At 40.7% G+C, this 16,292-nt stretch overlaps 1 protein-coding gene across 2 annotated transcripts in view; it reads left to right on the forward strand.

The window, feature by feature from the left end:
* Positions 1-8,474: 8,474 nt before the first annotated feature.
* Positions 8,475-16,292, forward strand: part of piezo2b (piezo-type mechanosensitive ion channel component 2b) — a 131,775-nt gene continuing 123,957 nt past the window's right edge. For both annotated transcript variants that reach the window (XM_083782150.1, XM_083782149.1), the window contains exon 1: positions 8,475-8,660. In XM_083782150.1, coding sequence (XP_083638276.1) covers positions 8,597-8,660 — 64 coding nt within the window. In that variant the 5' untranslated portion in view covers positions 8,475-8,596. The remainder of the gene's footprint in view (positions 8,661-16,292) is intronic.

Below are 16,292 nucleotides of genomic sequence, written 5' to 3' on the forward strand. Positions count from 1 at the left end.
ATATTATATCTTATTGACCAAGGTTATATTACAAGATGAGTATCAAGTCCCATCAACTGAGTGTTTTTGCATGCAGAAGCACTATTGCTTTAAAACTTCCAATTAAATTTGATTAAGCGCCTAACAATCATTTCACAGGAATACCATCTCAACCACAACCACTCACCGGTTGCCATACGTCAGAAATAGCTCTACAAGCCAAAGGAGGGCTTCTGTGTTTCGGAATGGTTGGGTTTCACACCTGATGTCCCCTAATTTAGCACAAAGATGGGCAAAACTTCATTCTACTACCCTACCACCATACTGTGGAATGCCCTGACGTCATCCATTAAATGACGTCACGTGAGTCACTAGCTGGCTTCTTTCAAAACGGCCCTGAAAAAGTATACGTCAGAAAACAACACATCCCCTTGTAATGAGAGGACATACAGTACAGTTTTTCCTTTTCTTCCTGTGTAAACTATTTGTCATTTGTTGATGACAATGACATTTTATGTAAATGTGTTAATAATCCATGCTCTGTTGATGAATTGAAGTATAGGACCACAGTGGAAACAAGTGTCTAGGACTTTTTTTATCCTTTCATCACAGTGTTTTACTGTACTTCCATGCTTATTAAATCTTTGACTAATAAAGTATTCAATCAAATTACCCGACTACATAAGTGTACTCCAGACCATCGTTCCTATGTATGTTGATCCGCAGTCCGCACCCGGGTATGGTACACCAGTGTTCAACTTCGCACTAATCAAAACATCTGGCAAGTAGTGTGTTTTGGAGCAAAACATTTGCATCTTTTGTTGTGAGCTTGTAGATCAGCTATTTTCCAGAATATTTATCTGTGGAACCGAGTCTAAATGTAATCCCTCAAGTCCCACATTCAAAGTACTCGTCACTGTCAGGCTGGGGGGTCCCCAGTGGAAATATGATTACTTTGGGGAGTCGCGGCCTGAAAAGGTTGAGAACCACCCCTGTAGACATTTAGTGGATGATCTTATCCACACTTGAATGAATTTGAGGTTGTCTGAGTGTGTCACTCCCGGGTTCATAATCTAGCCTGTCATGTTGATAGAGATCAAATGACCAGATGATACATGGAGTCAAGCTTGGCACAATTAGGGCATCCTGCACCATGAATCATTGGTGCAGGATGGGCCTCATGGCTCGGCAAGGCTACTTACTTACTTACTACGGTATCTCATAGTCAGTGGTGGAAAAAGTAAATACTGAAATGTAGAAATACTCCGGCTGTACCAAAAGTAGAAAATACTAATTTTGCAGAATTAAGTTAAACATACCTGCCTGGGACGTGGCTCAGTGGTCCAGGCACCTTGGCTGGTAATCCAGTCTGGCAGTGTGCCGTTGTTTCGACTCCCGACGGCCTTTACTGCATGTCACCCCCCCCGCCAATCTCTCTCCCCATTTCCTGTCAGCCTACTGTCTGTCCCTCCATAAAAAATGGCAAAAGCCATTTAAAAAAAAACATACCTCAAAATTGTACTTGGGTACAGATTAGTAAATAGATCTCATTGTACCTCATTGTTTACTTTACACCTAGTGCAGTAGCTAACCCACTTTCAACAAGTCGCCTAGAGTCCTAGACGATCAGCTCAGGTTGCTGCTCAGTGTGTAGATCAGCAGCTATTTTGCCGTGCAACACCGTCGTTCGACAAAGTATAGTAGAATATGGCTTAAGTGGTTTAAGAAGGCTGTTGCGTTGTCTGATGTAGGGTTGATGATGAATGGGCCTGGGTGGGTGGATATGACCTTTGACATAGATGGACATCACTGTCGTTTTAAAAGTTACTCAAGAACTCCCTGTTCAGAGACGGCATAGCACAAACAACACTCTGTAATCCACTGGGTCGGGACCCAAACACTGGGTCGGGACCCATTTGTGGGTCGTGGACTTATTTTTATGGGTCCCTTAATTTGTTTTAGTTTTAGTTTTTAATGATTATTTCAAAACATTTTCAAAAAACATTCCCAAAAAAGTTTTTATTAAATAATTCTAAAATCTAAGAAATTCCATAAATTAGAAAAAAAATGTTTAAGTAGTGAAAATAGCCGAGCTTGTAGATCTGCTATTTTTTGGGTCCCTGGTGAATGTCTTATTTGTCTTTTGGGTCACGGGCCTAAAGAGTTTGGGCACCACTGCTTGACATGCATGCTTACCTGAGCGGCAGGCCATCAGCCAGGGATTGGGACTTTTCAGCCTTAAGTTATACCGTACAAATCAATTGTGTTTTTGTGTATTAACAACTATTTAAATTGTCTGTAAATCTTTGAGGCGTTTTGGAAAATGTTTGCCTATAGTGACATGCACAAAATTTGGATACCAGGTTGAAAGTGGTTAATCTGATTTACAATTTAAAGAGGACATCTTATTCAGACTGTTAATGACAGCATACTGTATTTGTTTGCTTGTCTTACTTTGTCTCTTTCCACATCAGCTGTAATGGCTTTCAGAGTCAGCAGGAACTATACGCAGATTAGTATTATTATATTTCGGCACTGAGGGCTTTGAAAGTGACATCTCACTTGATGTTTGACATTCCTGACAGAGGGAAAAGTAACTGAAAAGACCACTTAACCACATGAACCTATAGCCTCCCTATTCTGCGACATGTAATTGGTCAACATTCGCTGAAAATGGGCGAACATCCACTGAAAATACCATATATACACGTTCAAAATGCATCGTGTTATGTCAGCTATTTTCGGAAAAGAGATTTGGTGTAGGTGGGAAAATGCAGGAGGCTTTTAGTATAGACCCCTTGGGGGAAACTGGTCAGACTTTAGTATAGAGTTTAAGTGGTTTTAAGCAGGGACACCTAAAAAGTGCATGGAAAATGCATCCATTGTAAACACTGAACACGCATGGTGTGGATTTCACTTAAGATCAATGTTGGAGCAATCTGAGCGGTAATCTTATTTACACTCACGGTTTCCTTTCATTCCACACTGGTCAAGTCTGGCAGCGAGATCTCCACCGAATTCACATGAAATTCAGTCTCTAGAAATATTTTCCCTCTTTTGCATGTGTATTTTAAGTGGCAGGATTTATGGCGTTGGATTACAGTGAACATAAACAGTACCGTGTTGATCCTCATAACTATGCTAATTTATTTCTATGAGATATTTCTTGCAGACATGACTATGTAACGAGTCCAGGGTATATTATGATGTTTAGAAAGACGGACAATGCGATTGGACCTGCCAGGTCCTTCTAACTTAATTGCCAGTGTTTGTCAGAAATCCAGACAGCAGTGGGCTGTGTACGCAAACAAATGTCTATTACAGTTTATCCTTTGTGAGTTTTTAAGTCTTTCTTTTATGAGAGAATGGGCAGAGCCTTCAACATTTTGTAAATCATTACTTAAACAATCTGAAGGCTGAGATGGACACAGTATAAGGACAGAGTCGTTTTTACCCACGTGTCATCAGAAAACTGAACTCTAATAAATAGGCTGTGCAATATGTGCAATAATATACTGTGCATTACTATGGGTCTGTGCAATCATATAAATATTCTGTGCAATATATTCTGATGATATTGATATTGAACGGTACTGAGCGATACACTGCTGCATCTCTCTCTAGGTTGTCCTCAGACGAGCCCTCCATCGTTGCTTCCAGTCATCACGGTTCTCCATACATCTGGCCAGTTCGTTGGTCATTTGTGCTCACCCTTGGCATTCCATCATCATACAGATTATTGTTGGTAGCATATGTACTCTTTTAGTTTCATTTCAACATTTATTTGAATGCGTGGCTAGTGATTCAGGGCTGGAGTCAGTCTAGATGTTAAGTACTTGCACGCCGCATTTGGGTGTAGCACCCATCTAGAGACTTCTGCCTGGTTGGCTTCAGGGTCCAGCATTACTGCCGTATTGGAGAACAGACTCTACCGTTGAATAGAAGAAGCTGAGTTTGGTTTGACGGGGGAGTTTGGAGTTCCATACACTGGCCATGCCATTCAGGGCCCTCCATGCAAGTGCCTTCCTCACTTTAAGATGCTCTGTTGAGTTGACCCATGAACCCAGGTACTTGAAGTCCTTGACTTCCTTCAGAGCAGTGCCTTCTGTTTTTGTCAGAGGTGGATGTTCCAAAGAAATGAAAACTTCAGGCATTCAGACGAAGGCCAACCGTGGCACTCTCATTTTGAGGGCGCCTTTCCAAGCCAATAGGTTGCTAAAAACAAACCATGCTGAACTATTTGATGAAAAAAGAGGCTTAAAAGCATCGTTTCCTGTCACTCATCATTAACGTGATGATTAGCATGCATATATTAGGGTGAAAAGATCCAGGAGGGAACTTGTCCAACCATTAAGCACATACGGCGTAGGCCTACTTTGGTTTGGTCCATTTGGGCCAAGAACTTATCGATAATGCCCCCCACTCTCAAGGAATTGATGAATAATGGATCAAAGACAAGTGGTTGCTTAAGATACCCATTTATCCAAAGGATTAGACAGAAATAAAAATCAAAGACTGTTCGAATGATTAGCCTATTGATTAGCTGGCTGCCAGTCCGGCACCATGGCGACTTCTATGGCCAGCCACAGCTGTCATAGATCCACAACATCATAGCCATAATGTTTCCAGGGAAAGATTTTGCTCTGAGCCAACCGTTGGCAGTAAATTCCTATTCCTATTTTCCCCCTGTGCAGCATCCTAAATGTTTGTTTTATTTACTTTTATAAACCGTGTCCATTTCAGTGATTAGGCCAAGCGATGATTCATTGGGTGTAAGAGCTACTACAGTACATTTCCATGTCTAGGTGCGGCGGTGGCAGTAGTCCACTACATTTTGTACTTGAGTAAAAGTAGCAATACTCTGTTACAAGTAAAACTACCAGTCATCAAAATGTAAAAAGTACAAACGTATTGCCATCAAAACAGACTTAAGTACTACAAATAAAAGTGCTCACTATGCACAATGTCCCATTTTGCAAGTTTAAAAATATAAAATAATTTGAAAATAGCAGATCTACAAGGTCACAATGTGTCGCAAGGCGACTGCTGTGAGCTTGTAGATCAGATATTTTCAAATAGCCAAAGTAAATAGGTCTGAACTTAAGTTGTTAATGTATGTTTTACAGAGCTTTAGTAACTAAAGTTTTCAAATAATTGTAGTGGACTAAAAATATTGGCCTCTGAGATGTAATGCAGCAGAAGTAAAAAATATTGAAAACTGGAAATAGTAAGTAAACTATTTTTTTTTAACTCAGTCAAGATTGTACTTACGGTAAGTACAGTACTTGAGTACATGTACTTACTTTCCACCACTGTCTATAGGAGCACATGCAGAGGAGCATTTGGCACAGACAACAAGACTGCACAACACCATGCAGAGTCTCCTTCCTACATAGCCTAATGGGCTTCACAGGAGACCTCTGAGGGGTTTATCATTTCCTCGTCAATAAAGTCATTAAAAAAATCAAAGCGTGCAAATAATTCATCATCGATTGTTTCTTATGTATTTAGTCCGTGTTAATGCTGCATTACAGAACGTGGTTTTCTTCCTTTGCTCTCAATATTATGGGGACAACAAGTAAACATGACGTCAGCAGTCTGTAGTCATAAATATGATTAATCGTAAATGCCAGCTGATTGTTTGGAACTGACGGAAGCAGTGTATAATACATTAACCCAAGTAGAGCTTCGTGATGTTAAATATTTCCGTGAGGAGGACGTCGTGCTAGGCTATATCTTACTGTGTTATGCCTGACCTGTTGAATCGTACTGTATGTTGTATTTGTGATTCGTGAACATTCCATTTATTTTTTGATCAGTAGTATATTTTGCAGCATGTATTTGCATTTTGCAGCTGGTACAATACGTGCAATATGTGCAAACATTAATTCTGTATGACTATTTTCAGGATTTTAAACTGAAACCTACTTTAGTTTTACTCTTATGTACCTGTACACAATATGTAACAACAAAGTACAACCTTGAACCTTTAAGTCCTCTCCTCCTAAATCATCCTCACTTCTATTGTATCAGCCACTACACATTTCTAAATATATTGTCATACTAATACCAGTGGTTCTCAAAATGGTTCTGGGACCCCCAGGGGTCCTTGAGGAGTTAAGGGACTGTAATTCCGAGACTGTACTAATGGAACCAAATGGATTTGGCTCCATTTGTACACTCAGAATTAGGATTTTATAGATTATACTCCCAGAGATCAAATGGGGGTCCAAGGCGGAATGCTTATCAAACTGGGGGCCCTTGAAATTAAAAAAAGTTTGAGAACCATTGCTCTGAACTACAGAGAATAAACCTGCAATCCTGGCAGGGGTTGTGCCATTCTGTTATGGACCATGTTGTTTCTATACCAGTGTTACTAGTTATCTTGTTTGTAAGTAGCCTTGCAGTCAACAGTTCCCGAGAATTGTCGCCCATACTGTGGGTCAGGAGCCTATCTCCTGTTTCCTTATAGTGTGAGGCAGCTTGCTGTACAAGTAGCCTATACACTCCCCCTGCACATGATGCTAGTAGGCCCATATCACAGTGATTTACCCCCAATCCAGCCCTGGATGCTGATTACCGAGCAGGGAGGCAGTGGGCACCAGTGTTATATGTGGTCTTTAGTCTCAGGCCGGAAACTCTAACCACAAGGCCACTGAGCTGTGTGTACTATAGTCTAAGCATAGTCTACAATTTGTACTGTATATTGATGTGTACATTGTATTTATTATACTCTAAATTGTACCTCAATTTTATGTTGCTTATAAGTTATATTCATTTATTGAGCCACCTTAATTATGCTTCTGACATGCCCATATATACACTTTGCCCTTCTTTCCTTGTTGTTGTTGATGATGTGATTGATTGGTGGGGTGGGTGGAAGAGGGTGAGTATGCTATCTGTGTATATATGCATACCATCTGTTTCTGTATGTACAGTATGTTTCTATATGTATCTTGTTCATGTTTTATGGGTCCCCCTTGAAAATTATATGCTGTATCTCAAGGGGCTATCTCTGTAATACAAATCTGAAATATGAAGTAGCCTAATTGTTTCTAGAGCACTGTTGCTTCAGTGTAAACGTAGGCAATACAATAATTATGATATTGAGGTACACAGTCAGTATTACACACAATTACGATCCTATTCCCTGGAGTGTTGTGTCTCTTTGACACCCATAGGTGTCGCTGTACCTCTTAACTCCTAACTCCCATTAGAAGCTGTAGATCTGACCTGAATGGAGACGTGTTGTAGGCCTACTAGTGAAAAGTGAAAAGGTGACTACACAAAAGACAAAAGTTGTTCATTTATGCCTACTTAAATGGTGAATGTTTATTATTAGTAACTGGGCAACGAATAATTGAATGAATGAATGAATAAATAAACAAAAAATAAATACCATAACCATAATCCAAAGACACCTGTAAATGTATAATTTATGTCATAAATTGTACCATTTATGTAATTTACAAGTGTCTTTGGATCATGGTGTGATCTATCAAGCTTTCTCCCCCCATGATTATCAATGTTGTAGGCCTATATTTAATTTAAATTTGTCTCTGTTATTGACTATTATTATTATTATTATTATTATTATTATTATTATTGTTGTTGTTGCGTATCATTTCATTTTGATTCCAATTCCAATGACCATTCCAATTACCAAAGGGGCTGGACCACTCAGACGAATTGGAGGCTCACGATTGGCTGTTTCCAGATGTCAATCAACCAGGGCGGTCCTCTACAGTTGTGTGTTGGCCAGAAGTCAGAAAGTCACATTTTATCGATGCGTCAAAAGAGCAGCCGGACTCCAGAGGGAGAGAGACACCGACAGACACACACACAGAGAGAGAGAGAGAGAGAGAGAGCCTGCTGTTCTGTTACATTACAAGGTAATAGTGTGTCAGACCACCGTTCAGTTTGGGGGGAGTCTTTTGTTTACGAACCAAATGGACTTGAGAAGTTGCCAGCAGCGTTTTCCTTAATTGTTTTTAATCCCCGTTCTGTTCCTAACAGACAGTAACCTACCGCTATACTCCCACACCTGATGCTTGCAATCCAATTAACGCCGTGCACTTAATTGTAGCCTACTCCGTCAACATGCCGTGAAGAATGTATATTTATCTTTTATACGGAATTAATAATAACTTCTTAAGACATAATGTTTGTCACAGTGCAAACCGGTAACGCAAAATATAATGGCGTGGGAAAACGTGTTACGCGCACAGTTTGCCAGCGTGGTGGAATAGTTGTTGTTGCCACAAATACAACAATGACAATGAAGCCGTCGGGAGGAGGACATCTGGACTGATGTGGTGGCCGTGTGGAAGACACCTGTTTGCTGCCAACTACTGGGATCATCTGACAAGAGGTGCGCAGGACAGGGGGACAGCAGGACTGGACACTATAGTCCCCTCATCCTTGACCGTGGACCAGTACAGGACAGTCCCCTCATCCTTGACCGTGGACCAGTACAGGACAGTCCCCTCAGTCCCCTTATCCTTGACCGTGGACCAGTACAGGACAGTCCCCTCAGTCCCCTTATCCTTGACTGTGGACCAGGACAGGATAGTCCTCTCATCCCTCCACCTGGGTTCGGTGCAGCCGCCCTAAAGCGATGGCTTCTGAGGTGGTGTGTGGTCTGATCTTCAGATTACTTCTTCCAATATGTCTTGCCTCAGGTGAGTTTTGGGATCCACCACAACTTGACACCCACCTCTATCTATGCACCCCCAAAAGAGGTTGATTGTGCTTTGAAAATGTAAGGCTGAAACGTAGTCTACCTCGTTGATGGGACTAATTTTCGAAATATAATAATATGGCCTAAGAAAGCAAATTGCAGTAGTTCAGCAGGCTATATAGCCCATTGCTGTGATTAAATAAATAGCCTATAATGAACTACCACTTAAACGTAGTATTATTTTATTCATTTTTATTAGAGGAAAATGCATTGCAAGACAATTAGACAAAGTACCATTAAAGCTTAAATGTCAAGAGTCAAATAGAATCTCGTAATTGCACTTTGCATGGCATGCCATCTCAGACCACATTAATGTATGCAAATTGGTAGACTGGCCAGTAAAACATTTTATGATAAAAAAGGCATCTTTGTTTGTTCTTTCAGGTTTCAATAAGTCTTCAAAAACAAAACAAACTGATAGGTTATTGTATTAGCTTAACTGATAAGTATAATGTGTTAAAGCCTATTGTGAAGTTTACAACATATATCTGTTACAGTTTATTCAACACATTTTAAAGTCTGTTCTATTCTGCACAAGTGTCTGACAAAAGTAAACTATAGGTAGGCCTATTACTGTGAGTGTGTGTTACAATCCTGATAGGAATAGGGAAGGAAGGATTGCGACATAAAGTTGGAAAGTGAATTGTTGTTTTATATTATATTATTCATATATTATTATAATAAGTGTTATAAATAGCTCTAAGTGTTTGTTCAGTAACATGGGTCTCCCTGGCTGTCTCTTCAGCTCTTCAGTAAACAGAAAATGCCTTTTCAGTTCAGGATAACCATTTTGGTGAATGTTCCCCCCAGACTAGTGGGCATTGGGATTCAAGCGGTTAACATGTTTTGTGGCAATATGTCTTTTACATTTAGCCGAGTGTTATTTAATACCAGTAGTGGACCTTCTGGCTTCAGCTGCTGAACTGTTGAGTGGACTTAAGTCTACAATTTCATTCTGTTTTAATTTGTTCATAGCACGCTGCAACTTTGTTATTTTCTTCAAATATTTGTACTCCTTGGTTATATCTGGCTTGAATATTTGATAGTTATCGACTTGAGTGTTGCACACATCAAAATCAGAAGTGTTAATTTAATTGACACTAACTGGTCCGGTTTAACCATCTCAGAGTTAAATTAATTTGACTGTGCAGCCAGGATTAGCCACTTTGACAGTTAAAGTCAAGCGGTCTCACTACCTAAATAAGAAATTAAAATCTAATCCTGTGGATCCACATTGGAACAGCTTGTCTCCGGTGTGAATCTCGGAATTCATGTGGCCACAGGCTGGCCACATGAGGTCATGTGAAGCCACATGAGTCATAGACTCCATAAGAGTCTATTTAGCCTATGTCTATGATGTATGATTTAAATTCGGCGCGATGCGATTCCATTATGAAATGCCAAAGAAAAATATAAAATGTGATTCACTGGTCAAAAAAACCAAACTAAGCTTGTATGATTGGAGGATGAGGGGAGGGGACGTACGTTCCAGGGAGGGTCGCTGACCCTGGAGTTTTAAATTGGGGAGGAGGTTGTTTGTTTGCAATCACGGGGAACCTGACAAGAGAGAGAGAGAGAGGAATAGGGGAAGCAGCTGTAGTGTGGAGGTGAAAGTGGTGGTGCTGGGATGCAAAAAGCATAGAGGCTTCTGGATGGTTTGGGCATGGTATAAATAGTGCCAGGTAGGGCGGAGTAAAAAAAAACAACATGCTGGAGGTACCATTCTGGGCGGGAACCCCTTTTGGTGTTTTAAGCATTATGTTATACTTAAGCTATTTTTGAAAAATCGTGAAAATGTGGCGCATTTCATATTTATTCCTTCAGAGAGAATGTTTTTAACTCAAATCTTTGCTTCTTGGGGTAGATCCCTGGAACAACATATTTTCAGATGGAGGTCGGCGGCCACTGTAGGGTTAGGGAAACGTTTTTCTGAAAACTATCATGATTTAGAAGACATTTGTAGAATCAGGTCGAAATGGGTTAAGGCCTATTCATACTCCCGTTTTAGGTGATGAGGTGACCACCAAATAAAGTTCCTAAGAACTACTCAAGAGAGGGTGGATCGGATATTCCTTTTTTCATTGTATCTTCAAGAATCTGCACCCAGCTACAGAGACCACTGCACAAGACTCCCCCTGAGTAGAGCGAGCCTTCTCGCTCTACTCAGAGCGAGTCTCAGTTTTTGTTCACCTTATGAGGTGACCCTTTCGGTGGTCACCGCTCATCACCGAAAACTGGACATGAAACGGATTGAGAACAAAACATACTCTCCCCCCATGCCTTCGGCCTGGTGGAGACAACAACCACACTGACCCTAAAGGCCTATTCATAGTCCAGTGAACACCAAAACGGTGGTTAGTAAAAACAGAGGTGTGTTGTGTGAGCAGTGACCACCACGGCATGACGTCATGTTGTAGTTTTCGGTGGTCACCATTTCACAGAAAACTGGACAATGAATAGGCCTTAAGAGTTGTGTCACACCTCGATCGCAATCTCGATCATCTCAGAGAGGTTTACCTCTGGTGTAAAGCTGTCATTCGGCGGTGAACCACAATTGAAACGGATTAGCGTACAACCACTAATGAGCTTTCACCGTGGTGTTGTGGTGTCTGTATACGACCAGCGTGAGGCTGACTTATGGAGACGACTAAAGCAGAGTACTTTGAAAAGCTAACAGCATCAGCCCAGGGTGCTTTCTAAAGATATGCCCCGTAATGCATCGCTTGAAAGTCAAGACTCCTTTATATTTCCAAAAGGCAATTGTTGTGAGGCCACGCGTCGTCTCCATTAATTCGTGGAAAAGTCGTTTTAAACGGTATGAATTAATAATGCGGGTTGTGAGGGGAGGAGTGGAGGCGGGCGGCGGAGGAGGGAATGGCCTTCCTGTTATCGTAAACATACCTTTAATATTTTATGTTTTTTCAAAGTGCAAATGAGCACAAGTCATTCATTGGAAGAGTGTAAGCCGACAGGATGAAGAGGCAGTCAGTGGGAGAAGGAACACGATGCAAAGTCAGATCATCAGTGTTTATTTATCCATTTGTATCACTGAGAGTGTACATATGTAACCAAATTAAAACATTATGGGTCCATTGGGTTACATTTGTGCACTCTGAGTTAAATGAAAGGTGCTCTAAGTGATATATTTGTTTGTAAAAAAGAAAAAGAAAAAAGTTTAAGCTCTATATTCCCATAGTGATCATTGCTACAACAGTCTTTGTTTCTGTAACAGGAGTCTCCCCATCTCTCCAGCTCTTTATTAATCAGAAAATGCATTTTCAGGTCAGGGATACCAATTTTAATCCAATCAGGAAGGAGAGAGAAACCTCACAAAGTCGTATCAGCTTCAGTTTGATAGTTTTCCTGTTTCAAATTTGTCTGTTCATCTTTTGTTTCACTGCTTCCAATTCCATGCCTGCCTGCCTGCTAGCCTGGCATATACAGTAGATATTAGTCTGGAATCTCTTTGTGGAACCTGCATTTCTGAGGGGCGGATAAAAGCTTCTGGTGATTGGTGCCTGACAAGTTCGGGGGCAACGAAATCCAATCCCAACCAAGCGGGGCCACACTAATCTTAATTTTTTAACTGTCACTGGATTCTTCTGGTTTCCAGGCTATCTGTGTGCATGTGTGTGCGTACCGTATATGCATGTGTGCGTACATGTGTATATAATACTGTATGAAATGTTCAGGAACAGACTGCAGTTGTTAAGGTCACAGGAAGCGTTGAAGCCTCTCCCTCATAAACTCCACTATCTCTATACTGATATTCCTGTCACCAGCATCCATGGATGGTCCATGGTGGTCAAATGATTTCTGGTTGTAACATGCAACATGTACAGCGCTGACTGAAGTTTTAGATGGTGGATGTTTTAACTGTGTGCCGTGCTGTAGCCTACAGTTATGTGCATATGGCTTCAGTTACATGTTGAGGTTGTGGATTTTTATATCAGTGGAATGGGCTCTGGTTGGTATGCCACAGCAGTGGGTGTGGGTGGGCCACATCCCTTAATATATTTACTTTATTGAGACAGATGGAAAGCCCAGGGGACACAGGAGAGAGAGAGAGAGAGAGGGTATTGTGCAGTTTGAGACAGACTGGGGGCTGTTTAACTACTGTTTCATCACAGGCCACAATTGTAATTCTTTAATATACATCTTGCCTCATTATGGCGGTCATTGATCACATCCTCTTCCAAGCAGAGTGTCACTAATTATGATGAATTTCCATCAATATTACAGTATGATCTCACTAAATAGTACAGTAGATCAGCAGATCCCTTTTCATCTCTGTCAGACCATTTACTGTACTGTTTATCCAACCCGGTCTCACCCCAACACTGAAATAACACAAATTGGCAATTCCGTACATACACTATTAGAAAATCCCCAAAGACGTACATATTACACTGAAATCCTCCCCATTAACCACAATATAGTTTTGGACCGCGACAGAGATCGACAGAGGTCGACAGAGGTCGACAGAGGTCGACACCACCGAGCGAGCTAAAGTGAGCGAGTTGCCATGTCGAATGTTGCGAAGTTCGCTTGAGCCGACTCAGCCCTGTTCAAGTTGCAACCAGACACAGAATTGTAGTAAATAATGTTGTGGGAAGCGTTATAAAAATGCAATTCATTATTTGCCCCAACTGAGATAATGGGGTAAAAGCCACGCCTCCGTCGCGGTCAAAACAGTAAGTGTAATATGTACAGATTTTGGGGTATTTTGCCGTGTTGGGTGAAATAGGCTGGTTTATCACACTGTCAGAGCTGGTATGAGGACTTCACGTCTGTAAGGGTCCATTTGGAACCTCCTATAGGAATCATTAAAGGGAACCATTAAGGTATCGGACCGTTACTTTAAGAGGGAATTGTCAAGAAACCGTAATTGTTAAAATCCTATAGGATCCCAACTCTAGCTAATACTGTTTCCATGACTAAAACTCAGTAAGTACAAAAAAAGCTTATTCAAGCCATTATTCTTGTTTAGTGCATGGGAAAAAGGATAAATACATATTTTCATTGGTCAAAGGTATAAACCTGGCAATTAGATCAATTTATTTGCTTAGAATATCAATTTTTCCATTTATTTTTCTTATCTGTTGTCCAATAGAGGGCATGCGCATGACATCATCATCATACCCGGACGTTATGCGGGAACATCTACTGAGTGGCAAAAACTACTTTCTGGCCTTGACAGCCCATACATCCATCCGAACAGAAAGGTCCTATCTCATTGCATTAAACAACGTTAAACTCACTTTGCCACTCGATTTGCCACTCACTTTGCCACTTACTTTATGCATGTACATACCCTCTATACTGCTGCATTTCATTTCAACCTTTATTTCGTTCTCGGAAAACACACTGAAGGCTAGGACCCTCTTTTCCAGCACAAAACACGAACAATAATATGAAAAAAGAAAGAGAATGAAAGACATAAAAAGCTAATTAATAAATTAATTGAAAAAGTTTTTTTTAAGTAAGTATAAGTAAGTATATAAGTATGTATTCAAATTTTTAATATAGGCTATTGTAAAACTTAAACTTAGTGCTACAATGTTGTCTTGTGTTTCTATCTCTCTTATAGTGTTTTTAGTGAAAGAGTTGTTTGGTGACGTTACAGTACATCCTCTGTGTCTCCTGTTTGACCATCTGACATCACCTCTATTGAAAAACTGGCCTGTTGAGATCATGTGTACACAGTTCCTCCAGCCCACACACACACACACACACACACACACACATACACACATACAGTCACACTCTCCATATCATCTGTCAGGGGGAAACCTCATACTGTACTGTATGTCCAAAATGGTTATTTTTCAGGATTCATATTCGAAAATAACAAAAGTAGCAGATCCACAAGCTCAAAACACTTCGCTATGGGCATCTTTCTGAGCTTGTAGATCTGTTACTTTTGATGCTTTTGTGTGACGCTGTAGTATGATCAAGTATGGCGTTAATTATAAACTGAAAATATGGAGATTAGAGGTTTATATCCGACAGCAACGAGATACTACACTCACAACACGTGCACTGCACATTATGCACACACAGACATGTTTACCTACACACTCACACACACACACTCTCACACACACACACACACACACACACACACACTCTCACACGCACGCGCGCGCGCGCACATGCACATTCACACATACATTAGTCTCTCAACTCTCCCAACTCTTCCACATTCTTCGAAAGGCAGAAGCTTTTGAAAATTGTGGGTAGCCAAGTTCAGCCAACAGATCTTTCTGGAGAGACAGTATAACATGTGTACAACCATATCACACACACGGCTATTAGCAATGGGTTATCATACAGCTGGAGGACCCCTGTTTACTCAGTGTCTCTGTTCGAACAATGAAGAGTTTTCTTTCCAAAGTCACATGTCCCCCATTCACCACCTAAAGCCTGATACAGTATACTTGGTCGTGCGATATTTAGATTTTTTTTTAAACACATTTTTGAAAAACCTAAAAAAGTGAGGAAAACATCTTGAACTGACACCCTGGCAAGCATTGGAATTGTAGGTGTCACGATATGAGGTTCACGATACGATTTTTCACGATATTTAAAAAATGACCGAAAAATCTATTTTTTTAATTATTTTTCTCCCTCCCCCTGAGCTTTTTTCAAATGTTTTAGTTAACTACATTGCAAAAGTACTTAATTTCTGTGCAACAACTGTAAACATGCTTTCTTGTGTAGAACCTAGCTCGAGTTAAAAGCTTTCTTTATGTATTAATGAGCATCAACGAACATCACCTGGGCACCTGGGCACAAGTGACTGCATGGAGTCTGTCTCATTTCTCTCCAAAACACTTGAATATGATGGAATATGATTAAAGCTCACATTTCATATCACACACACGCCATCATTTACAGTACTAGCCTAGATATTAAATCGATTAATATCGTTGGGATTCACGACGATACTCTAATTAATATGGATATATCAATATACGATATATTGTTACATGCCTAGTATTTTCATGTCGCAGGCTTCCATTGGAGCTGCAAGTGTGAACGTAGATATGAAATAATGACTTTCAAGCTGTTTTTTGTGTGTCGTTGATAAAGAACTGTGTGTGTGTGTGTGTGTGTGTGTGTGTGTGTGTGTGTGTGTGTGTGTGTGCGTGCGTGAACGGGGCAGGACATTCATTATTCAAATATGAAAGGACAAGTCTACTGTTCATCAATGTTAATTTGTGTGTGTGTGTGTGTGTGTGTGTGCAGTACGTGCGTGTATGCGTGTGTGCGTGCGTGCGTGAACGGGGCAGGACAGCACTTTATCCAGCAGATTAAAGCCTACCGTTGAGGCACACAAGAGGTGGCAATTGACGCGCAGATGCTTGGCCTGAGGGCACATCATCAGCTCTGAAGCACCTCACCCCTAGTGTGTGGAGTTGTGTGTAGTGCTGTTTGTAGCTTATAGGGTATCACAGCACAGCTAGGGTTAATGATAGAACAGTGGTTCCCAAACTGGGGATATTATTTAGTGGGGTTCCCCAGATGATAGCTTAATGTTTAACATTGTTTTCTCACCCAACCGTATACA

The sequence above is a fragment of the Protomyctophum parallelum genome (assembly GCF_964188405.1).
Source record: "Protomyctophum parallelum genome assembly, chromosome: 14".
Taxonomy (NCBI): domain Eukaryota; kingdom Metazoa; phylum Chordata; class Actinopteri; order Myctophiformes; family Myctophidae; genus Protomyctophum; species Protomyctophum parallelum.